We start from the raw sequence: 26,311 nt of genomic DNA, 5'->3' as shown, positions 1-26,311 counted from the left end.
CAGCCACGTAACTGCTGAGATGAAGCAATCTGAGAGTGACTGTGACATCACTCAGCACAGCCAGAGCCCCCCGCCTCCCTGGCACCTCTGGCTGGGCCTGCAGGAGATGCAGAGAGGCCAAGGGCAGGACACACCCGGGGGCTTGTTAGCTCACCCCTATCCCCCACCAGGTGAGGGGCCAGGGCAGAGCTGCAGCAGGAAACCCTGGCCTAGGAGCCATGGTGACTCTACCCTGGATGCAGTTGGTACAGAGGGCAGGTCTCTAGTTTCAGTCCCTGTTCTGCGATTAGACAAGACGTACCTGAGCAACTTTGAGCAAAGCATACAAATAATTAGGGCCTCTACTTTCTTGTCTGTAAAATGGGCATAATAATCCTCAGCAACTCCTGGCCAGGAAAGTGCTTGGAAAGAGCCCCAGGGCCCAGGACCAGGCCTGCTCTTGTCAGCCCTCTCCCTGGCCCATCCCCGCTGCCTTCCTGTGGACCCCGGCCCTGCCTCCCTCCTCCTGCCCCAGAACATCTTGAGGGGACTGGATGAGTTTTGAGTAGGGGTCCCTGGGAGCTGCAGAGACACAGCCAGGCAGCAGCGGCCACCTGGGGTGTAGGCCTGGTCCATAAGAGGGTGAGGGTTCACAGCTCTATTTGCTGAGGGGTAAACCCAGAGACCACGCCAGGGGTGGATGGGGTTAGACAGGAAGAAATGCCTTAGGATTGGCAATGCTAAGCCAGGGAAACAGCACTGAGTCACCCAGGCTTCGGCTCTGCCCTGTCCCCCCACCTCCCAGGGAAGGCAGAGGAGCCTCTGGTCTTCAGGTAGGTTGTGGAGAGCCTGGGCCTTGGTCCTCTGAGTTCCATTACTGGGTCTGCTGCTCACGGGCCAAGGCCAGGAGTCAGGCCGGTTCAGGCCTGGGCTCTACCCCTTGTGTCCAGGACCAAGGGCAGGAAGTCTCCTCCCCGCCCTGTTCCCCAGCTGCTCAAGGCATCTGCCCTGAGGGTGAGGTCAGGTCTCCAGGAGGGATGCTGGAATCTCAGCAACTGCTCTCCAAGAATTGAGGAAAGGAAATGAGTTACTGCTCTAGTAGGCTAGACCTCAGGAAGGACTTCCGGGAAAGTGGGGTGGCAGGCCGTCAACGGCCATGGAACCTCCTATTCTGGGGGTCCCGGAAAATGAGAATATCTAGCATGTCCTGTGATGTTTGGAGTCAGGAAGACGGAGTCAATGGCCCCTCTCTGACGCTGTGTTCCTCTGGTCTTGGGGCCGCGCTTTCATCCTCTGTCCCCGCTAGGGGCACACACTTGGGTGGCTCCCCACATGGGCCACTTTGTCTGGCACCTGGAGGTCCCTGGTCTGCGGGCTCAGAAACTCTCCACTTGCCTCCCACCCTGTCTGACACTAGAGCGCTTGTGCTCCTGGGGCGTCCAGCCCCTTCTGGGGTATCACTCTTACTCCCCTCCCCCCAGCTTCTCCTCCACCCCCACCCCCTGCCTCCCAACCCTGGGAAGTCTTTGTGCTGGGCCACCGAGGCCCAGAGTCAACAGTTTGAAAGAGTCTGACTGGAGATGACTCACCCTTCCACCTGGCTCCTTGGGCACCAAGCCCCTGGGTTGGTTCCATCTTACAGGTCCCACCTCCCTCTAGACTCAGAGAAGAGGGACCCAGGTGGTTTCCTGCCAGGACCCCAGGGCTCAGCTCATCTCTGCTTCCTGTTGGTCAAGGCCTAGGGTGGGCAAGTTGGGACCTACCTGTAGGTGAAGCCAGCATCAGGGACAGGGACCCTGCCTCTCATGGCTGCTCTTGGCCTCCTGCTCTGCCTCCCGCCCCCTGTTCCCTCCAGCCTCCCCCAGGTCTACCCACCCCCATCTTCCTCTGGGCCTTCACCACTGCAGGCCTCTCAGCCCTTTCTTACACAGCTCCTGCCCTTCATGATGGGGTAACAGGATCAGAAGCTTGTGATCAAGTCCCAAGACCACTAATCCTTTTAGAGGTTTTAGGCATGCTCTTGAGTGCCTCTGAACCCCAGTTTCCTCATGTATAAACTGGAGATAAAAATTTCTGTCCAGCTTGTTAACTAAGAGCCTTGTGAAAAATGGAATAAAGGGTATAAAAGCTCTTTGCAAATTGTAAACCCTGAAGAAATGCAGGAAGTTACTATGGGCCTTCTTGATACTCTGGGGCCAGATTCTACTTGCTCTGAGGGAGCCTGGTGAGAATCCAAGCCCATCAATTAACTGAGATGTGAATTTGGGCATATTCTCAACCACATTGAAGCTCAGTTTCAAAATCTGTAAAATGGAGTTAATAATACCAACCACGAAAGCTGTTATGAGGTTGAAATGGGATCAAGTGAGACGTCTGGTGGGCTGTTCCATTTGTTACAGTGATGAGCATTTATAAACTGGGCTCTGTCGTATAGATTCCTCGCTTATCTGGGGGAAGGAGACAAGGTCAGTCCCATTTCGCACGTGGGGAGACAGATTCTGAAGGGTTAACTCGCCTGCCTGAGCCAGTCAGGCATGGATGTCGTCATATTTGAACACAAATTTTTCCATCTGAAGCCCAGTATCTTTAACAAACAAGCAAATAGACACCTACCCACCCTCCATCACCAAGCGTGATGGTCACCAAGCGCTTACTCTGCATTCATCACCCACCACAGCAATGCTATGAGGCAGGGTGACCAGCTCACCGAACAGATGAGGAAACCAAGACGTACAGAGGTTAAGCCACTTTCCCAGAGTTACCACCCGGCTTCGAGAGTTCTGGAGGGCTCCTGACCACCAGGTTCCACCCGAGATCCTGACAGGCCTCTGGGACCAACACTGGTTCCCACCAGAAAGTTCCACAAGGTCGAGATCCCTGTAGGGATCCCCGGCCCCACCCCCAGATCCCCTCTGGTGCTCCCAGCCCTGCGAGGCCCCAGGCCCGGTTCTCACGCCACGTCACAGATGCAGAACAAGCAGCCCGTGCGGAGTTCAGAGAGAAGATGTGCCAGCAGCCTCTGGCTGCAGCCTCAGGGAGGCAGGGGCCTCAGATGCATGCCGGTTTGGGGCCGTTCCGGACTCTGGGGTTCTGGGCAATCTGTGCTCTGAGCCTTGGATTCCTTATCTGCAAAATGGGCTTCCAGATGTGTCAACCTCCCACGGATGGAGTGAGGACCCCAGGAGGCCACAGATATGCAGGTTTATTGTAAACTCTAAAGCGCCACTCACTGGGAGCTATTATCATATTATTGTCTTGAGTTATGGGAATTTCCCCTGAGGTGGGGATAAACTTATATTACGAGCATCACAGACGGAGACCTGGTAGGTCAGTGGGGATGCCACCATGCCAAGGTCCCGGGCAGGTGCTGAGGCTTGGGTGACTGCTGGGAAGGAAGGACGGGACCCTACCCAGCCTGAGCTTGTCCCTCCCATGGTAGGACCTTGGTCTGGTCTTTGTCCAGTTCCTTCTTTCTCCAAAGATGAACTCATACCACCTTATAGCCCTCTGGTCGTGCCCCAGGGCTGTTAAATCTCAGCACGGTGGGTGCTGGGTGCGCCAGTGCAAGGGGAGAGAGGAATGACCGTTTCCTGCTGGACACAGGCCAGAGATTTCCTGTTTTATCTCATTGAATCCTCAGGACGACTAGTCCTATTCTACAGATTAAGAAAAAGGAAAGTTGAGGGGCTTGTCCAAAGTCACACCTCGGGTGAGACCTAGGATTGGGGCCCAGGTCTGCCTGACACCAAAGCCAGTGCTGTGAACAGAGGCATTGTACATTTACACATATTCTCACCTCCTCTCCCTGCTCCGACTCCTGTCCTGATGCCCTTGAGGCTTCCGGGGGCATAACCTGTCTTTGTTCTGTGGAGCTCTAGCCTCTAGACAACGAGGGTAGGAAGGAAATTTGAGTTCTGGTTCATCTGGGTCAGCAGCTGCTGCAGGTGCTCTTCACGTCCCTAAACACACACGCGTGTGTCGCTGCTCTGCTGGCCGGGGCATCTGGACCATGTGTATTTACCCACATCTGTCAGTGAACCCCAGGGACTAGTGACTCCTGGGATAGTCACTCCTGGTCCCTGCCCCTGGCAAGCTGAGTATAGTCAGGGACGTGACATTCCTTCTTGGATTCATCTCACAGCCTCCAGAAAAACAAAGAAGTAACTAAATCCGTTACCTCTGACTCTTAGAAGATGGAGTTAAAAAAAAAACAACCAACCCTGCCTGGTAGGCTTGATAGTGTTGACTTGAGTTTGATGTTCTAATAAGCAGGACTTTTTAGTAACTGGGCTGCTTACTAATAATGTCAAATGCATTCAAGCACAGTGGTAGGTGAAAGATGAAAAGGAGGAGCCTGAGGTCCAGAGCACATCCCCTCCTCACAGCCCTGCTGACTGTACCCCCAGTGCAGGGACCCTGAGCACAGGTCCCGGCTCCCCCCGCTTCCTGCTGCTCCCCCGTTGCCCTCCTTGGTGTTCAGTCAACCTTCAGCAAAAATGAGAATGAGGGGCAGACGCGACCCCCTAGGCCAGGCTAGCCCCCAGCTCCCCCTGCTGTGCTGGGGACACGTACAGGGGCTTAGAAGGCAGAGGTGGCGACCTCCGTAAGGGGCCAGGGAGAGGAGAGAGGAGGCCTAATCTGGTGATAGGGCCTGGGTGTCCTACAGACCAGGGCATGGCTGCCACCAGAGGCTGCTCGAAGATTTTCCATCAGCCCTGGCTGCTCACCAACTCCCAGTCCCAAATTGAGTGCACCCAAAGTTTTTGAACTGTGGTGTTGGAGAAGACTCTTGAGAGTCCCTTGGACTACAGGGAGATCCAACCAGTCCATTCTAAAGGAGATCAGCCCTGGGATTTCTTTGGAGGGAATGATGCTAAAGCTGAAACACCAGTACTTTGGCCACCTCATGAGAAGAGTTGACTCATTGGAAAAGTCTTTGATGCTGGGAGGGATTGAGGGCAGGAGAAGAAGGGGACGACTGAGGAAGAGATGGCTGGATGGCATCACTGACTCAATGGATACGAGTCTGAGTGAACTCCGGGAGTTGGTGATGGACAGGGAGGCCTGGCGTGCTGCGATTCATGGGGTCGCAAAGAGTCGGACACAACTGAGCGACCGAACTGAACTGAACTGAAAGGCTTTCCAAGGGGGAACAGCGCGGGCGTTCATGGATCACCTGCTCTGGCCGCAGTTGCTTTAACTCTCACCTCCCTCCTTAGAGAGGCTGCAAAGCCTCCTGGTTGAACACGACCTTCAGAGCCCAACTTTCTGGGCTCACACCCTGGCTCTGCAACTCTCATGTGAGATCAAGTTTTGATCAAACTCTCTGCTTCTGTTTCCCTGGATGCACGATAGGGATAAACAGCGTTCCCTCCTCATTGGGTTGTTTCTCAAGATCGAGTGAATAAATACATATAAAGCACGTTAACTCCTCTGAAACTACAGATTAAAGTGCTAACTCTAAATGAATGAATCACTTCTCCTATAGTTGAATAAGGTTAAGGACCTTGGTCACCTTCTTCCCCTGCCTTCTACCTCTCCTGTTGTGTTGTTGTGTGTGTGTGTGTGTGTGTGTGTGTGTGTGTAAGTGCGCACGAGTTCCCTTGTTACTGAGAAGAGGGGAGAACAAGGCAGGTCAGGGCTTTTCTTAAGCAGTGCTTCTCACACTTTTTGATGACAGCTCAAAGTAAGAATGATGGTTTATAATCTAACACACATACACAGAAGGATGGGGTGCCGGGGAGTGAAGACGGAAGAAAGGGTGGTAACTCCCAGCTCAGAGTGAGGTCTGGTCCAGCAGCCTCTTTTTTGAGGGTGCCTAGACAATGGTAACCCACTCCAGTACTCTTGCCTGGAAAATTCCAAGGGTGGAGGAGCCTGGTAGGCTGCAGTTCATGGAGTCATGAAGAGTTGGACACGACTGAGCGACATCACTTTCACTTTTCACTTTCACGCATTGGAGAAGGAAATGGCAATCCACTCCAGTGTTCTCGCCTGGAGAATCCCAGGGACGGGGAAGCCTGGTGGGCTGCCGTCTATGGGGTAGCACAGGGTTGGACACGACTGAAGTGCCTTAGCACAGCACAGCAGACACATACAGCCAAAGCAGATGCCCCGCGCTCTAGGCAGATGGCCCAGTGCCCTCTGCCCACCTCTCTGTAAGGGCAGAGACCACAGGGAGTTGGGGACAGCAGGCTCTGAGCTTTCTTTCCATCCTCAGACACTCTCTTCCTTGTTTGGGGGCTCTGCTCACCTCTTAGCCACCTGCCCCAGGACCTCTGTCTCCTGGGTCAGCAGGGCTGACTGTTGCATGAGTTAATAGAGGAGCAGCCTGAGGGACAGCCTTCGATCTGCTTTCAGAATGCCTCCCCGGCAAGGACGCCTCCAGCCTGGGCATCCCCGGGCCGAGCACCCCCAGCCCGGGCATCACCTTCCAGGTCATCGTCTGGCAGGTCCTCGTCCACCATATCAGCATTGACATCATCTCCAACCCGAGTGTACCTTGTGAGAGCCACGCCAGTGGGGACTGTCCCTGTCCGTGCATCTCCTGCCGGGCCCGCACCAGCCACCAGGGCCGCCAGGGAGAGCCCAGGTAAGGGGACTCCTGCAGGGAAGGCAGGAGGGACAGGGAAGCCATCGGAAGGCGGAGGGGGTGTGGTGCAGGTAAATCTCCAAATTGGGCACTCTCTGCTTCTCCTCTAGCTCTTGGATGACAATGTCTGGGAAGGAGGGGGGATGGTTTGGATGGGCAGTGGGGGACCTGGGGAGGTGGGGGCAGAAAGTAACCATCACACACAAACCCAAGACAGTGGGAAATTGGGGCAAATGTGGTAAAGCATGAGAAATCAGGACCAACAAAGCAGGCATGACTTTGGAGGCTGCACATACCGGGTCAAGGTGCAGATTTTGAGAGCCAGAGTTCCTGGTTAGAAACCAGGCCTCTTTCCTAGAGCTGCCCTGGAGGGTCTGCCAGGGAAGCTGGAGTCTACACGGGAGTACAGCGATGATCAAGGGCCTATCTGTGGGTGAAGGAACAAAGGGAGAGATTCTGATCAGGCAGGCACTCCCCCCGCAACTTCCCAAGCTGGTCATTATGATTCAGCCCATACGGAGACATGCCAAATGGGCCTCAGGGACTGGCTCTGCCCTTAATGAAGCAGCCCTTTTGCCCCCATCCCAACTTGCCCTCCTCTTGCCCTCGAGTTCAGTCTGCCCATCTTGCCCTCTGAAGAGTCAATGAGGCACTTCGGTATAGAGACCTTCGGTATCAAACACATTTCATTTGAATCCCTGTTCTGCCACTCACTAGCCAAGTAACCCTGAGCAAGTCATTTAACTTCCATGAACCTCAGCTTCCCCATCTATAAAATGGGTATAATAATGCCCAGTTCACACAGTTGCTGTCAGAATTAAATAAGATACCACATATAAATGCCTAACGGGCCCATAATAGACGCTAAGTAAAAGGGAACTTGGTATCAGGCAGGGATGGTACCATATGCTGAGAGGAGAGGGCCTAACTGGGTCCTCCTGGACCAGCCTTCTTTCCCTACCCCATCTCCTCTCTGCCTGACTCCCCTCTCACAGTCGCACCCTCCCCTGCTGCTGGCCTGCTCCTAGGTATCACCTTGCCCAAGTTCACCTGGCAGGAGGGCCAGAAGCGGCTGCCGCTCATCGGATGTGTCCTCCTGCTCATCGCCCTCGTGGTGTCGCTCATCATCCTATGTGAGTTTAACAGAGGGAGCAAGGCTGGCCCCTGGTCATTGCAGGGTGGAGTGGGGTTGGGGGATGGGGGCACTCAGCAGGGAGACAAAAGTAGGGAACACACACAGGCTGCCGTGTCCACAGAGGGACACTCTTACAAGTGGCCTTGAACCCTGGCACTTCCAGGCCCCTTGGCGGTGGGTGGGTTGAGAGGGTGGGAAGTCAGAGGAACCGGGAGTGGGTCCCTTCTGTAGTAGTTCACCAGACTGAGCTTAGTTTCTGTGTCTTCAAATGGGATTAAATCCATTCATTCATTCAAATTAACATGTGCTTAGTAAAATATCCTGAAGATTTCACTGGGTTATGAGGAATAAATGAGCTGACGGCACAGCGCCTGACACAAAATCCCACTCTAAAAATGTGACTTATTTAAAAAACAAACACTTGGAACATTGATGAGGTAAAGGCCCCTTGGGCATTTTTGGTCAATGAGATCAAGGGTTCAGGGGTCCAATCTCCCTGAAATCCACATCTTCTCGAAAAGACACTCAGGACCTGTGCCAGGGCTCCCTGCGGGGGTGTCTGCTCTGAGCCCAGCACAGTGGGAAGCAAAGGAGAGTACCCACTGTACCCCCCAGTCCTTGGGGCGAGTACAGTCCCCTGGGGGACAGAGATGGAAATGATTAAGGCCAAGTGGATTTGAGTATGACCAACAGGAAGAGAGGACAGCTGTGTGGGTACGGAGGCAGGGGGCAGTGCCTGAAGGCTGTGGGGCCAGATGAGGATCCAGAAGACGGCAGGGAGGGGAGGATCTCCTGGCAGGGCATCTAAGCGGGGTGAGCAGCTGCAGGAAGTGTGGGGGGAGGCAAATGGGCAAGCTGGCATGGGGAGGGACCCGATTCACCAAGGTGAGTACTCATCTGGGGACCTGAAGGCTGTCCTTGGGTTGGGCATGGCTTGGCCACGTTGTAGAGAGCTTGAAGTGCCAGGCCAAGGGGTGAGGATTCTGTTACAGAGGCTGCACAGGGCGGTGAAGGGCAGGCTGGGTGACTACAGGGAAACACCCAGCTGGCAGGGCTGTCTGAGGAAGAGAATCGCATGGAAAGAAGTAGCTGGTTGCAAGTACAGCTTTAGGACCAGACAGACCTGCTGAAGCATCTTGGCGCAGCCACTTAAGTTGATGAACTTCCTGAGCCTCAGTTTCCCCCCCTGCTTGACAATGCCTATGAGGGTGTCAGCACAGAGCCTGCCTCGTGGCCCCCATGTGAACCTCCCACCAGGATGCTCGACCCTGTTCCCTCCCTTTCCCACACAAGGCACACGCTCCAGGGGAGGCCCCTGGCAGTGCACAGAGAGCACCAGGAAATAATCCAGGGGGAGGTGAGAGGGCAATCTGGGCAGGGGGGGACTCTCAACGTGATTTCACAGCATTTCCTTAAGTCCCCTGACCTCCGGACTTCCCGGGGAGGTCGTCACTGAACAGCTTGGCAATGTGGTCAGGACTAGAGTCTCTTGAGAGCTCTCTGCTACACATCAAGGCGATCCCAGGAGCCTCGGTGCCCAGGATGGAGGTGGGGGGTAGAAAGACCAGGGCGCAGGAGGAAGGGAAGTCCACCAAGTTAGGGGGACTGGTGTCTGAACCAGGGAGGAGCGGTCACAGAGGGTGACCTCCAGATGGCGTGGCAGCACAGTGGGGCCAGCAACAGAGGCTGGAGTCAGGGCTGAGAAACAGGTTGCAGACAGAAGGCAGGGTGAGGGGTCAGACCCTGGGCTTCCTCAGGCGTCCAAGGTGAGGAGTTTCCAGGCGGGAGGCATGACAACTCCCAGTATGGAAAGCGCTCTTAGGAGAAGTTGTGGAGCTGATGCTCACATATGGTTTGTTAAGCTGTCGGCTTTTCAACCCAACTTGTGCATTCGGGAATCAGCCACCTAGAGCTGCTCGCTGAGTGGGAAGACACTTATTTATTTTTGGCGGCCCTGGGTCTTCGTTTCCGTGTGTGGGCTTTCTCTGGTTGTGACAAGCGGTGGGCTACTCTCTGGCTGCAGTCCGTAGGTGTCTCATTGTCGTGGCTTCTCTTGTTCTGGAGCACGGGCTCTAGAGTGTGCGGGCTCAGTAATTGTGGCTTGCAGGCTTAGTTACCCTGAGGCACGTGGGATCTTCCTGGACCAGGGATCGAACCTGTGTCCCTGCATTGGCAGGTGGATTCGCAACCACTGGACGACCAGGGAGTCCCTGGGGAGACAGTTAAAGGCCTTGAGACAAGCAGTGGGGCAAGAACTGAGCCTAGGGAATAGCTCTTGTTTAGAGAAGAGGGACGTGGAAGAAAATCTAGGAGCTTTTGAGGCTGGAAGGACAACCTCTGAGAAGACCAGACAGGCAGTGGCTGCAGATGTGTGTGCCACAACCTGGAGCACATAGAGATGGTGAGGGTGCTGGACTGGGTCTCAGAAGGGGCCTCTGGGACACTGAAAAGGAAGATTTCTCGGAACAACACTCTGCCCAGCACATCGGGCAGGAGAGCTTCCAGAGTATTACCCATCTCCACACCTCCCTCCCTTACTCTCTCTCTCTCTCTCTGAGTGGCTGCTTTTGAGTTTGCCTGGTGCTGTCCTGCTTGCAGGAGCTTTCTGGAACATTCCAGAGCATTCCTGAGCAGACTTTCTCTCCATACAGATGGGGGACGAGAACCCCAGAGCCCAAGAGGGATTGCAGGTCGGTGTCTCAGAACTCCCAGGGCCTTGGGCTGCATCGTGTCATGTCTCTCTGGGGCTAGCAATGACCCAGCTTCTGCTTAATGTTTTTTTTTCTCAGTTTACTTCTGGCGGGGCCACACAGGGGTCAATTACAAGGAGCCAAGAGAGAGCTGCCCTAGTCACGCTGTGCGCTGTGATGGAGTCGAGGACTGTAAGCTGAAGAGTGATGAGCTGGGCTGTGGTAAGGAGGTTGGACATGTGCGTGTGTTCGTGCGTGCACTCTGGGGGCTGCAAACTGGCTATCAGCTCAAACGGGAGGTGACGGACAGAGACCTGGAGGATCTGGGTTCTAGTCATAATAGACTGGGGTCTGGAACCTGGCTTTGAGTGTGTCTTGGGCGAATCACTTACCTTCTCTGGGCTTCAGTTTCTTAATTTGCAAGATGTGTGGATTGGACAAGATGAATGCTTCTCAAATAAAATCTGATAGCTCCCAGCAAAGCAGAGCTGCTCTGCAGCTGGAGACAAGTGTGGGGTCCAAAGTCCTGTCCGTGTACCCCTTCTCTTTGCCCAGCAGGTAACCTCTGACCTGCCACCTCTGTGGTTTCATGAAGGTCAGTTTGTAAATGAAGCTGCAGATGAGAAAAAGACCTCTTTAAGTGCTATCCCTCAGTGGTTTTTACAAGTGTCGTCTATGTACAGCCCTGACGTGGGTGTCTGTGGGTACATAACCTGCCCCTTCCACCTGTGTGCATATGTGTGTCCTTGCCCATGACCACATCCATCTGTGACTGCACAGGTCTAGTGAGGACTCAGTTGGATCAAGGTTCCCCTTGTCACACTCTTATTTGGGCATGTCACTGCCCTCTTAGGGTAATGCCTCCTGGCAGTGCTCACCCCTTCTCCCAGCAAAGGCTCCTGGGTTCTGTTGAATAGAGAGCTCTCTGCTCCGCTCCAGCCCCTTGCCTTGGCTCTGCCCTCACCAAGCATCTTGGGCTCTGAGCACTGGCTGATGGCCATCCTGTCCCCGGCCAAGCTCCCAGACGTCTGCAAGGCCTCAGCAAGAAGCCTGGGGACAGGAGCATCTCAGAGCCTCGCTCAGTTCATTCCTCAAGAGCTTGGAGCCTCCCGGTGTTGAGGACCCACCTTGCCCTTTTCTTGACCGGCAGTGAGGTTTGACTGGGACAAGTCTCTGCTTAAAGTCTACTCTGGATCCTCCCATCAGTGGCTTCCCATCTGCAGTGACAGCTGGAATGACTCCTATTCGAAGAAGACCTGCCAGCAGCTGGGTTTCGAGAGGTACACCTTCCCCACCAGTCCTTGCTTCAGGGACGTCTCAGACTTTTCACACGGGCATCTCAGGCTCAATGAGGGTCACTCATACCAAGAAGACTCTTGGGGACCAGGGCTGAGGTCACAAGCTCATAGTGCCCTCAAGTTATTCAAAGGAACAGCAGCCTGGGGAGCCCAGGTCTGGGGGCAAGCTGTTTCCAGGAGGCCAAAGTAGTTATTAGCAGATTTGCAGCAGGATGGCACCCCTATACGGTTCTTTGCATCAAAGCACCCTTGTGCCCACGATCACATTCAATGGTTGTGGTGGCATGTGAGGTGGGTGTGCATTTGGGCAGGTCTTGTCTTCTCCTCACATCTGATAACTAGCAGCTCAGGCTGGGCAAACCCTTCAGTGGACTCTGAGCAGCTGCAACTCGAGCTAGGACTCATCAAACGAAGAGTGAGATGGGCAGATGTGGCCAGGTAAAGTCCTTAGCACCTTTGACTCTAAAGATCTGAAACAGAAAGCTGGTACCAGTGGGTGGAGGAGGGAATGGGGTTTACCATGACCTTCCAGCTTGAAGGAGCCCTCCATTTTTGGCCACATAGTCACCTCCATACTCCCTTTTGGTCTGAGTTTCAAACCAAGTAGTTTGGGGGGTTCACTAATGTGTGTGAAGTTCTGGGGAGAGGGTTTATTAAGGATCTCACTGTGGGTTCTCTGCAGAAGCACCTGGAAAACTAGGGCTTGGAGGCTAGGACTGAGAACCAGTTCTCTGCCCCCACATCAGAGTTCCCATCGTGAAAGATGACCTGGGTGACCTAGTTGGAAGATGACGGACATGGTTCATCATTGAGTTGTGTGACTTTATGCAAATGTGAGCTTCCCTTGGACTTCAATAGACAGCGTCATTTATTCAAAGAATATTCATCGAGTTTTTATTATGTGCCAGACACCCAGACAAGATCCCTGTTGTGGGACAATCTCTGGTATGGTGTGGGCGAGAGAGGCTTTAACCAATAATCACAGCGCTGTGTGATGTGTAATGGAAAGAATATGTGGGAAGCATTATGTACACACAACAGAGAGGGTGCCTGACTGCACTTGGAGGTCAGCAGAGCAATGGAGGAAGAGCACCCACAAAGGCAACATGTAAGGGCGTCCCATGTCCTAGAAACGCACCACAGTGCCACACAGATAGCAGTCCATGGATCACACAGAGCAGAATCACCTGGGGTGCTTGTTAAAATGCACCCTGAAATCAAAATCTCTGGAATTAGGATTTCTAACACTTACCAGCACCCCAGGGTGGTTCTTAGGCACACTCTGGTCTAAGGAGCTAAACGGTTCTCAGGCTTTCGTGTGCAAACCCATAACATGGAGATCATTAAAATGAAGAGCATGGCTCAGCAGGTCTGGAGGGGATGCTGCTGCTGTAGGTCCATGGATCACAGTCCGGACAGGAAAGGGCTCAGTCCATGTTCCTCAAACTCCAGAGTGCAGCGGGATCACCTGGAGAGCCTGTTAAAACACAGAACCAGAACTGTTGATTCAGCACGTCTGAAAGACAGGGCCCCCAGATTTGCATTTGTAACAAATTCCCAGGCAGTGCTAACATTGTCCCCTGAGATGGGACCATATTTTCAAAACTACTGGGCTAGTGTGTAAGGCGAGTGGGGGGAGTAGTGGAATATGTGGGTGGGGTCTGAGATCATTGGATTTTAACTGCCTCTGGCCTCTGCAGCAGGGCTGGCTGGGACTCTCATGCAGGCCCGGGGACCAGGGGTGGGGGCTTTCTCAAGGTGGTTCATTCCTCTTCCCTCTCCTCCCTTGCAGTGCTTACTGGACAACCAAAGTGGCCAATAGGAATGTTGGCAGCAGTTTCTCAGTCTCCGAATTTAACTCCACCATCCAGGAGAGCACCTACACGTAAGTGGGGTGGGCGTGGCTGTCTGCTGCCTCCAGGAGTCCTTCGTGAATGTCCAGAGCATCTCAGAAACAGCTCTCGTTCACTACCTGCCTCCTGAGTTGGAAGTCATCAAAACTTGGTACACAGAGCACCTCGAAGTCAGGGGGGGCCCAAAGAATTTACCTGGTTGCCAAAGAAAATGAATAAACCGTGGGGCCATTGATCAGCCTGATGTTAGGACTGAAAACTGCTGCAGGGAGGGCGCTTGGGGTGGAGGGGAAGAAACATCGCTGGGGTGGCAGTGGGGAGGGGAAGTGCCAGGTGCAGGGGGTCAGGAGCAGGGAGGCCCATCTGGGGAGCTTCACCCTCTCTTCCCCGCCAGGCCTCGCCACCTGTCACTCTGCACTGCAGCTGCTCTCGTCCCAGCGCCACTGGGTGGAGGGGGATGGGGGGCTGCTCCAGCAGCTAGCAGTATTTACCCTGGGGAGAGGAGAGAAGAAACCAGGCTGTGAGAGAAAAAGGCGTGGAGAGGGAAGGAAGGCAAATGAGCTTCCTCCTGGATTCCTGCTTTGTGCTGGGTGGTTCACGTGCTGCATTGCTGGTAGAGCGTTGAGCAAGTGTCAGAGGAGAGCTGAGCCACATGTTTAGCTGCAGAAAGATGCTGGGACAGTGAAGTCATGAGTTCAGAAGACATGACCTAGCCTGTATGTGTAACCTGCCACAGAAAAACTGGGAGATGGGGAGAAGGGTGGAGGTGGTTCGCACTAAGCCATCCCTGTCTCTAGAGAAAGCACAGGAAGGGTCTGTCCTACTGGGAGGGAGAAAGGTCAGAATCTCCACCTTCTTGTGCAAAGGGGATAGGATAGAACTTAGCAGGGGCCAATCATGGAAGGCTTCCTGGAGGCGGTGGCTGATGCGCCCTTTTCTCAACTTTCGTATCTTCTCCTGCAGGTCTGATTGCCCTTCCCAGCAGTATGTCGCTCTACAGTGTTCCCGTAAGAAGACGCTCTTCCTCCTGGATTGTGGCCTGTGTGGGGTGGGAGTCAGGGGACAGAGGGATGGAGTCCCTGTGAGGAAGAGAGCCAACCCTGGGGATCAGAGCCAGGAAGAGGGGCTTGAGCAGCAGGCCTGTTTCAGGGCCAGGGTGCCTGTAAGTCATCTGGATAGACACTCTCAGGGAAGCATTTCCCCTTCTGATTCTGCCCAGCCCAGCAACCTCATCATTCAAGTGTCTTGGATTCTGGGCAGGGGGCAGAGGATTGAGTGAGCATGTCAGAGCTCATGGTAGGTGAAGAGCTGGTATTGAATCTTGGGTCTGACCACAGGGCCCAAACCGTTAACCAGTCCACGAGTGCTGTGTCCTCACGATGAACAGGTGGGGTGCCCCCCTGAGCAAGTGGGCACAGTGCTATGGGCAGAGCCCCCTCAGACCACCGCTGGCTCTTCACTCTCTCCTCCTTCAAAGGAGAAAGGAAACTCTGTGCATGATCTCAGGGGATGACTCACTCTGGAACATGTTTGGAAATGTTCCCCTGGGGCACAGGGTCCCCAACAGCACTAAATGACCCCCTGAGAAACCATGTGAGCACCAACTACTTGTGCATCATGGAAAGGAATTTTCTTCTTCGTTTTGAAATGATCCAAATCACATTGCTCATCAATTCAGGGTTGTGTTAGACTTGGTCTGTTTTCCAAAGCTCTTGACAGCAGCCCTGGGGTTCACCATTGTGACCCTAACGCCTGGCACATCACCCAAAGCAGGGGGTGCTTAGGAAGCATTTGTTGAATTACTAGAACAATAAATGCGTGGGAGGAAAGAGGATATTTCCTAGGATCAGACTTTCTACTGGATGATCCCAGAAAGCTAACCCACCATGTGGGAGCTCTGTGTTGGCGGGAAATAGCTGTGCCGAATCAGATTAAGTGGGCAAAGCGGCCTCCGTGGGTGGGTGATGCCCTCATGCCTGAGCTTCTCTGGGCCTAGGAGCACGGTAGCAACTCTAAGAAAAGCCGACTTCACAGTTCATCTCTTCGGCTTCTCTCCAGACTGTGGACTGAGGGCCATGACCGGGCGGATCGTGGGAGGGGCGCTGGCCCCAGAAAGCAAGTGGCCTTGGCAAGTTAGCCTGCAGTTCTCCCATACCCACATTTGTGGGGGCACGCTGATCGATGCCCAGTGGATTCTCACCGCTGCCCACTGCTTCTTTATGTAAGTGCCCGAGGGCGCCATGATGCAACGCGGCTGAGGGTCTGGACGCCAGGAAGGGCTGAGGGCAGACTGACTTCTCTCTGTGGAGGGGGACTTTGGTTGCAAGCCTGGCCCCGAGGACTGGGCAGCACATGTGTGGTGAGGACCACGATTCGGTCCTGGGAGTGTGAATTGGGGTTACTTATCCTGAGCCAGTGCAGAGTGAGAAAATACCATTGCTGGCTTCAGGGGAGAGAGAGGGGAAGGTAGACAGGAGGAACTGGGAGCCTGCCCTAAAGAACAGGGTGAAATAAAGAGGTTTGGGGCTTGTGGCTGCTTTCAAAACCTGGAAGTTACAGAAGAGGAGCTGGAGACATTGGGAATGCTGTTCCGGGAACTGCGGGCAGGACAGAGCAGTCAGCTTTCGACAGGCACCAGCCAGGCTTGTCCTTCGAGTTGGTGGACAGGAAAGGGCTGGGAGATGAGGCCTCAAGGGCACCGGCTTCCCCAGCAGTGAGTCTTCAGTGGGTCACTTTGTCCTGTCGAAAGCCTCATTTCTGCTGAGAATACTACCACTGAGATGTGTCCCGTCCACTTCACTGAATCCTTGGTGGCATCCAGAGGAGACAGTGGGGCCAGTGGTTCCAGAAGTCTTACTCGTCTCCTCCCATTCTCCATTTTAAAATTTTACTTATTTATTCATTTATGGCTCCACTGGGTCGTCATTGCTGCATGTGGGCTTTCTCCAGTATCAGCGAGCTGGGGCTACTCTCTAGTTGCGATGCATGGGCTTCTCATTGAGGTGGCTTCTCTTGCTGCAGAGCAGTGCTGGGGCTTCAATAGCTGTAGCACGTGGAGTTGTGGTTCCCAGGCTCTAAAGCGCAGGCTCAACAGATATGGCACATGGGCTTAGCTGCTCCTCAGCATGTGGGATCTTCCTGGACCGGGGATCGAACCTGTGTCTCCTGTATTGTGGCTTTACCACTGAGCCACCGAGGAAGCCCCTATTTTCTATTGTAAGGTACAGAACCACCAGTTCAGAGCAGCTTTCTGAAAGTAGAGGATTGTTCTAGACCCCTGGGCTAAGATAGAGTGCCCCCTCCAGAGGTCACTTCATCCATCCTCCTGCCTCCAAGCTGGTGCTCTGGCTGAAGCTCCTTGTGTGCAGCAGATGTTGCCAGGACCTCTGCCAGGTGGTAACTGGCCCGCGCTCTCTGTGGCTTTGGCAGTACCCGGGAGAAGATCCTGGAGGGCTGGAAGGTGTACGTGGGCACCAACGACCTGCACCACCTGCCCGAGTCAGCCTCCGTCGCCCAGATCATCATCAACAGCAACTACTCAGATGACCAGGATGACTATGACATCGCCCTCATGCGGCTCTCCAAGCCCCTGACCCTGTCCGGTGAGTGAGCCAGCCCCCTGCTCAGCCAGCACCCCTCGGTGCCGAGCCTTTGCACTTAGCAGCATCCACAAACCCATCCCAGGGTCCAGAGCTTCAGCATGGCAGATGTCAGTCTTCGAGATCATTTGGTGGAACTCTATATTACAGTTGGGAGAACTGAGACCGGGAGGTTGGAAATAAACTTGCTCCAGTGACTCCTCTTCTATTGCAAGTTGGTGACAGAGCCAGGGTTTAGGTTCTGGGCTTCATTAAGAAAAACAGATCGAATTGTTTCACTGGTATATCCAGCACTTAACAGAGGCCAGACACCATGGTAAGTGTTTTACATCTACAATTTCATATTCTCTTCACTACCAGATCCTGTGAAGCAGGTACTATTATTAGCTTCATTTTCCCTTTGAGAAGACCTGTAGAGAGAGATAATTTCCCGAGGTCATGAAGTAATAAAGAGCAGCTTCAGGACTGGGTCCAGGTGGGTCTGCCTCACAGGCAACGTTCTTCCCACGCTGCTCTGTGCTGGCAAATTGCCAACACTGAAGTTGCGAACACAAGCAAAATACCTACGCAACCAAACAGCCAACTGCTCAAAGGACGGAGCTGAGACCTTGAGAACTAAATGGGGCTACAGAAAGGAAATGCTACCGAAATTCTAGGAGGAGATCAGTTTTCGTTCATTAGTTCATCCGCCCATTTGTTCAGGTATCAAATACAGTGTGTCCACTACCTAGCGGCTCTGCAGTTCCCCTGCAAAGAGGACAAGACTGATGGCACGCACAAACAGCCGCTTAGAAGCTAGTGATGTGATGTCAGGGGCCACCGCGGGAGCGGGGTACGGTGGCACAGATGTGGGCACCTAATCAGTCTTGGCAGGCTAGAGAGGCTTCTGGAAGCCTCGGAGGGCTCTTTGGTTAGTCCAGCCTTTCCGGCGCTCTGGGCCTGTGAGCTGGCCTTTCCTGGCACCTTAATTGCGGAGGCGGGGTTGGTCCTGAGTCAGAGCAGATAGCTCGTCAGAGTGGTGTGGGGAGGAGTCCAATCCCCAACACAAGATTCGGTTGGGTGGGGCCAACCCAGAGCCACGCCCACCTCCAGCCACGCCCACGCTGCGGGCCTTCTCGGCCCTCTGCCTGCCACCCCCTCACCCCCACCCCGCCCCCAACATCCTTGTCTGCGGAGCCTGGGACTGTGAGGGGAGGGGAGCAATACTGCCCCTGTCTTGCCCCCCTCATGCACACATAAAAGGGGGCAGGCAGTCTGCAGGACCAAAACAGGCCTTCCCAACCTTGTCAAACACAGACTCCATTTGGCTAACCATCCGGACGGACCTCACTTGCCATCAACCCAAACCCCCATTAATATTATCTGAAATTCCAAATCTAATTAAATAATTTGTAAAATGAAATTTAAGTTATTATAGCATTATATATGCTTTTCAGACTACAGCAGTCCCTCCCTATACTCTGATAGCCACCCCTCCCTGCCCCCCACTTCTGGTCAAGAAGCATCTTTGTAGCATCATAAATCACAGCTAGGATTTGTGTAGTCCTGAGGTCAGACCATGTGCCCTGATTTTTGGTTTAGAAATCAGAGCAGATTTTCTTAAACTGCCTGGTAGACTGAGCACTTTGAAGTCACTGTACTAGCTGAGAAAGCTTGTGAAAACTCACAGATAAATTTAATTACTCTATAAAAACACAAGTAGATATATACTAGTGTTACATGTTTTTAAGACTGTATGTCTCCAAAATAGGTATAGACTAATTTTTTTTTTGCTATACAGTAGGTTCTTGTTATTTATTTTTTTAATTAATTTATTTTTTTATTGAAGGATAATTGCTTTACAGAATTTTGTTGATTTCTGTCAAACCTCAACATGAATCAGCTATAGGTATACATATATCCCCTTTCTTTTGAACTTCCCTTCCATCTCCTGCCCATCCCACCCCTCTAGGTTGATACAGAGCCCCTGTTTGAGTTTCCTTAGCCATACAGAAAATTCCCGTTGGCTTATCTATTTTACATATGGTAATGTAAGTTTCCATGTTACTCTCTCCATACATCCCACCCTCTCCTCCCCTCTCCACAGGTCTATAAGTCTATTCTCTACATCTGTTTCTCCATTGCTGCCCTGCAAGTAAATTCTTCAGTACCATTTTTCTAGATTCCATATATATGCATTAGAATATGATATTTATCTTTCTCTTTCTGACTCCACTCCATATAATAGGTTCTAAGTTTATCCATCTCATTAGAACTGACTCAAAGTCGTTCCTTTTTATGGTTGAGTAATATTCCATTGTGTATATGTACCACAACTTCTTTATCCATTCATCTGTTGATGGACATCTAGGTTGCTTCCATGTTCTAGCTATTGTAAATAGTGCTGCAAGGAACAATGGGATATATGTGTCTTTTTCAATTTTGGTTTCCTCAGGGTATATGCCTAGGAGTGGAATTGCTAGGTCATATGGTTGGGCATGACTGAAGCAACTTAGCAGCAGCAGCAGCATGGTGGTTTTATTCCTAGTTTTTTAAGGAATCTCCATACTGTTTTCCATAGTGGCTGTATCAATTTACATTCCCACCAGCAGTGCAAGAGCATTCCCTTTTCTCCACATCCTCTCCAGCATTTATTGTTTGTAGACTTTTTGATGATGGCCATTCTGACCAGTATGATGTGATATCTCATTGTAGTCTTGATTTGCATTTCTCTAATTATGAGCAATGTTGAGCATCTTTTCATGTGTTTGTTAGCCATCTGTATGTTTTCTTTGGAGAAATGTTTGTTTTTCTGGTATTGAGTTGTATGAGCTGCTTGTATATTTTGGAAATTAACCCTTTGTCAGTTGTTTCATTCACTATTATTTTCTTGCATTCTGAGGGTTGTCTTTTCACCTTGCAGAAAGTTTCCTTTGCTGTGCAAAAGCTTTTTAGTTAATCAGGTCCCACTTGTTTACTTTTGTTTTTATTTCCGTTACTTGAGGAGATGGGTCATAGAGTATCTCACTTTGATTTATGTCATCAAGTGTTCTGCCTATGTTTTCCTTTAAGAGTTTTGTTTCTGGTCTTACATTTAGGTCTTTAATCCATTTTGAGTTTATCTTTGTGTATGGTGTTAGGAAGTGGTCTAATTTCATTATTTTACATGTAGCTGTCCAGTTTTTCCAGCACCATTTACTGAAGAGGCTGTCTTTGCCCCACTGTATAGTCTTGCCTCCTTTGTCAAAAATAAGGTACCCATAGGTGCATGGGTTTATTTCTTGGCTTTCTATCTTGTACCATTGGTCTATATTTCTGTTTTTGTGCCAGTACCGTACTGTCTTGATGACTGTAGCTTTGTAGTATAATCTAAAGTCAGGAAGCTTGATTCCTCCAGCTCCATTCTTCTTTCTTTCTCTTTCTTCTTTCTCAAGACTGCTTTGGCTATTCAGGGTCTTTTGTGTTTCCATATGAATTGTGAAAATTTTTTTTCTAGTTCTATGAAAAATGTCATTGGTAATTTGACAGGGATTGCTTTGAATCTGTAGAATGCATTTGATAGTATAGTCATTTTCACAATATTGATTCTTCCTACCCAGGAACATGGAATATCTCTCCATCTGTTTATGTCATCTTTGATTTCTTTCATCAGTGTCTTATAATTTTCTGTGTACAGTTCTTTCATCTCCTTAGGTAAGTTTATTCCTAAATATTTAATTCTCTTTGTTGCAGTGGTGAATGGGATTGACTTCTTAATTTCTATTTCTGATTTTATATTGTTAGTATATAGAAATGCAAGTGATTTCTGTGTATTGATTTTATATCCTGCAACTTTGCTAAATTCACTGATTAGCTCTAGTAATTTTCTGTTACTATCTTTAGGGTTTTCTATGTACAGTAACATGTCATCTGCAAACAGTGAGAGATTTACTTCTTCTTTTCTGATCTGGATTCCTTTTATTTCTTTTGCTTCTCTGATTGCTGCAGCTAGGACTTCCAGAGCTATGTTGAATAATTTTGGGGAAAGTGGTCACCCTTGTCTTGTTCCTGATCTTAAGAGGAATGCTTTCAGAGGCATAGACTATTTTAAGTCATATTTTGTGGTTTTGGTTGTTAATTAGTGCAATGCCTTCATTTATTTTTTGTTTGTTTACACTCTAGCAGATAAATGTGTTAGACTCCCAATTTATAGGAAAAAAATTTACATTTATCCTCCCTCTCTCCCTGTCTGCCCCCTCCCTCCCTTCCTCCTTCCCTCCTCCTCCTTCCTAAGAGCACTTTATATGTATCAGGCACAACTCTAAGTACAGGAACCTGCAGCATGCATAACAATTATGAACACGGCAAATATCCTCTTCAGGGCTTCCTCAGTGGCTCAGGGGTAAAGAATCTGCCTGGAATGCAGGAGACTTAGAGTCATGAGACTTTGATCCCTGGGTCATGAAAATCCCCTGAAGAAGAAAAGGGCAACCCACTCCAGCATTCTTGTTTGGGAAATCCCTTGGACAGAGGAGCCTGGTGGGCCACAGTCCATAGGGTCGCAAAAGGGTCAGACTAAGCGACTAAACAACAGCAAATATCCTTTCTATCAACTCTTTTCCTCTTGTAAACTGGTCGATGCTCTAATCCACAGGGGAACACTAGTCCTCAGAGGGAACTTATGAACTGATGCACAGTAGCACCTTCTATACGATTCTGAGCGCGGGAGCGAGTGAGCAGCAGTTAGTGGGCTGTGCCTCTAGGGATTCACTCTTCCCACTTGGAGAGGCTGTCTCACCCTGGAGGGAGAGTTTCGGGCCCTGGCTAGCCAGGGGTGCCCTCTCCAGACCAAGCAGGACCCACCACTGACACATCATGGCAATAATACCTGGCATTTAGCCGGTGCTGCATCTTGCTCTGGGGGACAGATGTGGAAGAGACTCAGTGAGGACAGCTGCTCTTGGAGTGGAGACACCCTCAGCCACCCAGTGTCAGCTTGGCACAGGGAAGCTCCAAGGCACATGCACATGCCCACATGGCACCCACTGAAAAGTCAGAATGTCTGGGGGACTCTGAGAGTACGCTGAAGACTGGAGGGTCAAGATGAAGTGACTGAGTTTCTTGCCTGGTCAATTGAAGGCCTTGAAATATTCAGGAGCACTCTATGGGGAAGGAGGATGTCCTAGGATGTTGGTACGCCTGTCCCTCCACACACCCCTCCAAAACCTCCAGCCTCTTCCTTTTGCTGATGTCTTGAGGTCTTGTCACAGCTCATGTCCACCCTGCCTGCCTCCCCATGCATGGACAGACCTTCGGCCTCAATGAGATCTGCTGGATCACAGGCTTTGGCAAGACCAAGGAGACAGATGGTGAGAGGCAGATGCTAGACTGTGTGTGTGTGTGTGTGTGTGTGTGTGTTTGACTTATACATGTGTTTCTTTTCTTTTTCCTTTTACTTGTATTTTTTTGTGGCTTTTATTTTCAGGCCATAAGTTTTGTTTCTTCAGGATCTTCTGGGGTATCTTTTTCTTCTGTGCAACCTCCACTTCTGGTTTAGGAAAATCTGCCCTTTTTTAGTAGGGATCATCTCCATGTGGCAGGGAGAGCTCATGTATGGGTTGATTTGACCATGAGCTCTGTAAGTCCTGTGTTCCATCTTGAGGGCTTTGCTCACTTGGGTGTGCTCAATGACCAGAGAATCTGTATCTAAGCCCTTAAGTTCAGGATTACTCTCTGTATTTTTGAGCACGTGCCGTAAAAACTCAGCACTCTTCTTGGGCCACTGATTCTTTCCAGCCCCACTGTTTGACCTGAGCACACGTATCAGCTCCATTATTGTGACAATGGAATGGAACACGCTGATTCTTCAAAGTGACATCCTTCAGATACTTGGTGGTTTTTCAGATATGCATACCTTTAATGGCCTGGGCAGTTTCATCAGTGTTCTTAGAGTGAACATGAAGATTTGATTTGCACAATTTTGTGGCGTTTTCTGGATCAAGTGAATAGAGAACCATTTTTAGAGGTCACCTCAGGTTGCTTATCAGAAAAACTATACATGTGCTTCTGTGTATGGGGTGATATGTAGGGGTATAGAGATGAGGGTCTACCTAGATGAGGGTTTGGGTATATAGATTCATGGGCCTGGATGTGAATGTGTGTATATATACACCTGCATATACATCAAAGCTGGGCTTCCCTGGTGGTTCAGTGGTAAAGAGTCTTCTGGCAATGCAGCACACACAGGTTCAAACCCTGGATTGGGAACATGCCCTGGAGGACGGCATGGCAACCCACTCCAGTATTCTTGCTGGGAATTCTTGCATGGACAGAGGAGCCTGGTGGGCTATCAGTCCGTAGGGTTGCAAAGAGTTGGGCATGACTGAAGTGATAGCATGCATGCAAGTGTGCTATAGGGTAAGCACTGGGTTGGGCATTTTTGCCTAATTTGGGGTCCGGAAGCCTACTGGTGATGATCAGGGGGGGCTTTTGGCAATGGTTACAATGGGACTCAATCAGTTTTGGAGGTGGCCTTGGTTCTGGGCTCCATGTCTGTGGCCTTGGTGCAAAGCCTTGCACCTGTGATCTTGGGATAGGACTCCACAGATTATCTTAATAACCTCATCTAGAAAGAGTCAATAGACTGAGCCTAAAGTGATAGTTGATGAAGAAATGAAGAAGCAGCAGCCACTCATTCTGGCTGGAAGAGGGGGCCCTTTGGTCCTTTTGTGATGTGGCCTACTTTGTTTTTGTCTGGGCTGAAACAAGGTTAGAAAGTGGTTTGGTCTTCCCTCACTTCATCGTGATTACTGGGCAGCCTTATCTGGTGTCGGTTCTGTCGGTTTGTGGATACTGGGCAGGAAAGCACAGCAGTCAGCTGGCCTTACTGTGAGACTCGTGAGACTGGCCACTGCAGGTGTCAAGACCTTGCTCGTGGGATGAAGTGACTGGCTGGGAGCAGCCTTGTTCTGACCTTAGCTCTCTAACTGACTACCTGGGTGACTGTGCATGCCTGCCCAGTCACTTCAGTCATGTCTGACTCTCTGCAACCCTATGGACTGTAGCCCACCAGGCTCCTCTGTCCATGGGATTCTCCAGGCAAGAATACTGGAGTGGGTAGCCATGTGCTCCTCCAGGGGATCTTCCTGACCCAGGGATCAAACCTACATCTCTTATGCCTCCTGCATTGGCAGGTGGGTTCTTTACCACTAGTGACACCCGAGACTGTGGGCAAGTCCTTCTTCAGCCCCAGATTTCTCCTTCTGTAAGTGGGTTCATCACACCTGCTCTCCTTAAAGCACATCATTTAAAGCACCCAAAGGCAAATGAAGTGATCTCTTGTGCTGACTGAAAAGTTCTTTCGGGTTTTCCGTCCTATCTTTTCTGTTTTGAATACAGAAAAGCATTGTGCGCGTGTCAGGCAGCCTGATAGGCTTGTGTGTGTGTCTCTACGTGTGTGTCTCTGTTCGGTGTAGTGACTTGTGTCTGATGTGAGGCTGTGTGTGCCCCTGTGACGTGGGTGGTCCACCATGGGAATGGTGCCCTCCACGCCTGGAAGGTTGCCAGTCTGGGGCCTGGGCTGGGCGGCTGGAAGGCCTCAGAGCTGCCCGGAGTCTCACTCCCTTCCCGCCCTCTCTCTCCTCCACCCCACCACGCTGAAGAGAGGACTTCCCCTTTTCTCCGGGAGGTGCAGGTCAACCTCATTGATTTCAAGAAGTGCAACGACTACTTGGTCTACGACAGCTACCTTACCCCGAGGATGATGTGCGCGGGGGACCTGCGAGGAGGCAGAGACTCCTGCCAGGTGGGCTCGCTTCTGCGTGGGGTTCAGGTCCTGGGACCCAGAGGGAAGGGAGGAGGGAGAGTCGGGGGCCCACCGTTTCCTGTGCAAGGGCCACCTTTCCCACACTGCTGATGTGCATGCTCCCTCGCAGGGAGACAGCGGGGGGCCTCTGGTCTGTGAGCAGAACGGCCGCTGGTACCTGGCAGGAGTCACCAGCTGGGGCACGGGCTGCGGCCAGAGGAACAAACCCGGCGTGTACACCAAGGTGACAGAAGTGCTCCCCTGGATATACAGCAAGATGGAGGTGAGAGCCCTGCTGGGGGCATGCTCCTGGCAGGCGGGGACTCCCAAAGGTGGGGTGCCTGGAAGCGAGCCTGGCCTTTCCCCGGGGTCTCAGCCAGGTCTCCGCACCGCCTGCCTTTGGGGGTGCATTCAGAAGTTGCCAGGAGAGGACAGGACAGGTGTCAAATGTTAGCCAATCCTAGCTGCCTGGACTTCTTGCCCTCCTTTTCCTCCTGCAAAACAGAGCTCAGAGGGTTGGAAAGGGGCGAGGGCTGGCCCCCAGGATCCCTCTCCTCTCCCCAGCGATGGACAGTTGTGAATTCACACACGGAGTTGGGGAGGACTCCCCTCCTTGGCAGGAGGTTGGTCTCCCAGGAAACTGGGCATCGGGAAGGAGAGGTCTACCCCACCTCTGCTGACCCAGCCCAGCCCCTGCCTCCCCTGGACCCCCATCCTTCCTGTAGCTGTGCCCCCCTTCCCTTCTCCACCCAGGCAGTGAGAGCTCGGGTAGAGGTGGGGAAGGCTGCTCCGGAAATCCAGGGTAGTGGGTCTCTAAGAAACCACTTCCATCTTGTCCCCTTGGCTGCCCCTCTTCTCTGAGGGGCAGTGCCCGGTGGCAGCTGGGCTGAACTCTAGGCTCTGAGCCCGCATCCTGCCCTGTGCACACCCAGCCCAGCTTCACTCTGTTCTCTCTCTTCTTGTCCTCAGAGGGAGATGCGCTTCCGGAAATCATAAGCAGCTGTCCTGCGCCAGCTCACAGAGTCCGCCGTGAAGACTCTGGCCAAAGGGACCAGGCCATTTGCAACCTCCTCTGGGCTAAAGGCCACCAGACACCATCGTTACTGCCACCTCCACTGTCTGCTGCCTCTGTGAATACACACGTGTGTGTGCATGTGTGTCTGTTTACATGTGTGTGTCACTGCTCTCCCAAGGTCCTCAGAAATCAGGAGAGCTGTCAGCTCTTCCCAAACCCCCGGCTGGAAATCACCTGAAGACAACCGTTTGGGCCCCATGAGGGGTTCCCCGACATGGAAGTGTCCGTCACGGATGGAGGAGGCGGAGCCCAGGGATGGTCTGGAAGGCCACGTCAGGAACTCTTGTTTCCGACCCTCACTGGAGACTAGTCCAGAACAGGCAGCCCC

General features: G+C 51.9%; 1 protein-coding gene across 1 annotated transcript in view; it reads left to right on the top strand.

Moving 5' to 3' along the window:
• The window catches only part of TMPRSS13 (transmembrane serine protease 13), a 31,558-nt gene extending 5,654 nt beyond the window's left edge, over positions 1–25,904 (top strand). The window contains exons 2-13 of the mRNA XM_068987968.1: positions 6,340–6,571; positions 7,600–7,704; positions 10,496–10,618; positions 11,547–11,676; positions 13,487–13,579; positions 14,511–14,554; positions 15,606–15,768; positions 16,977–17,149; positions 22,375–22,473; positions 24,766–24,908; positions 25,039–25,191; positions 25,878–25,904. Of these exons, the coding sequence (XP_068844069.1) occupies positions 6,340–6,571; positions 7,600–7,704; positions 10,496–10,618; positions 11,547–11,676; positions 13,487–13,579; positions 14,511–14,554; positions 15,606–15,768; positions 16,977–17,149; positions 22,375–22,473; positions 24,766–24,908; positions 25,039–25,191; positions 25,878–25,904 (1,485 nt within the window). The remainder of the gene's footprint in view (positions 1–6,339; positions 6,572–7,599; positions 7,705–10,495; positions 10,619–11,546; positions 11,677–13,486; positions 13,580–14,510; positions 14,555–15,605; positions 15,769–16,976; positions 17,150–22,374; positions 22,474–24,765; positions 24,909–25,038; positions 25,192–25,877) is intronic.
• The last annotated feature ends 407 nt before the right edge of the window (positions 25,905–26,311 follow it).

This window comes from Capricornis sumatraensis, chromosome 16 (assembly GCF_032405125.1).
Source record: "Capricornis sumatraensis isolate serow.1 chromosome 16, serow.2, whole genome shotgun sequence".
NCBI classification, from domain to species: domain Eukaryota; kingdom Metazoa; phylum Chordata; class Mammalia; order Artiodactyla; family Bovidae; genus Capricornis; species Capricornis sumatraensis.
The sequence above is the reverse complement of the archived record's forward strand: the minus strand, read 5'-3'. Positions and strand labels throughout refer to the sequence as shown.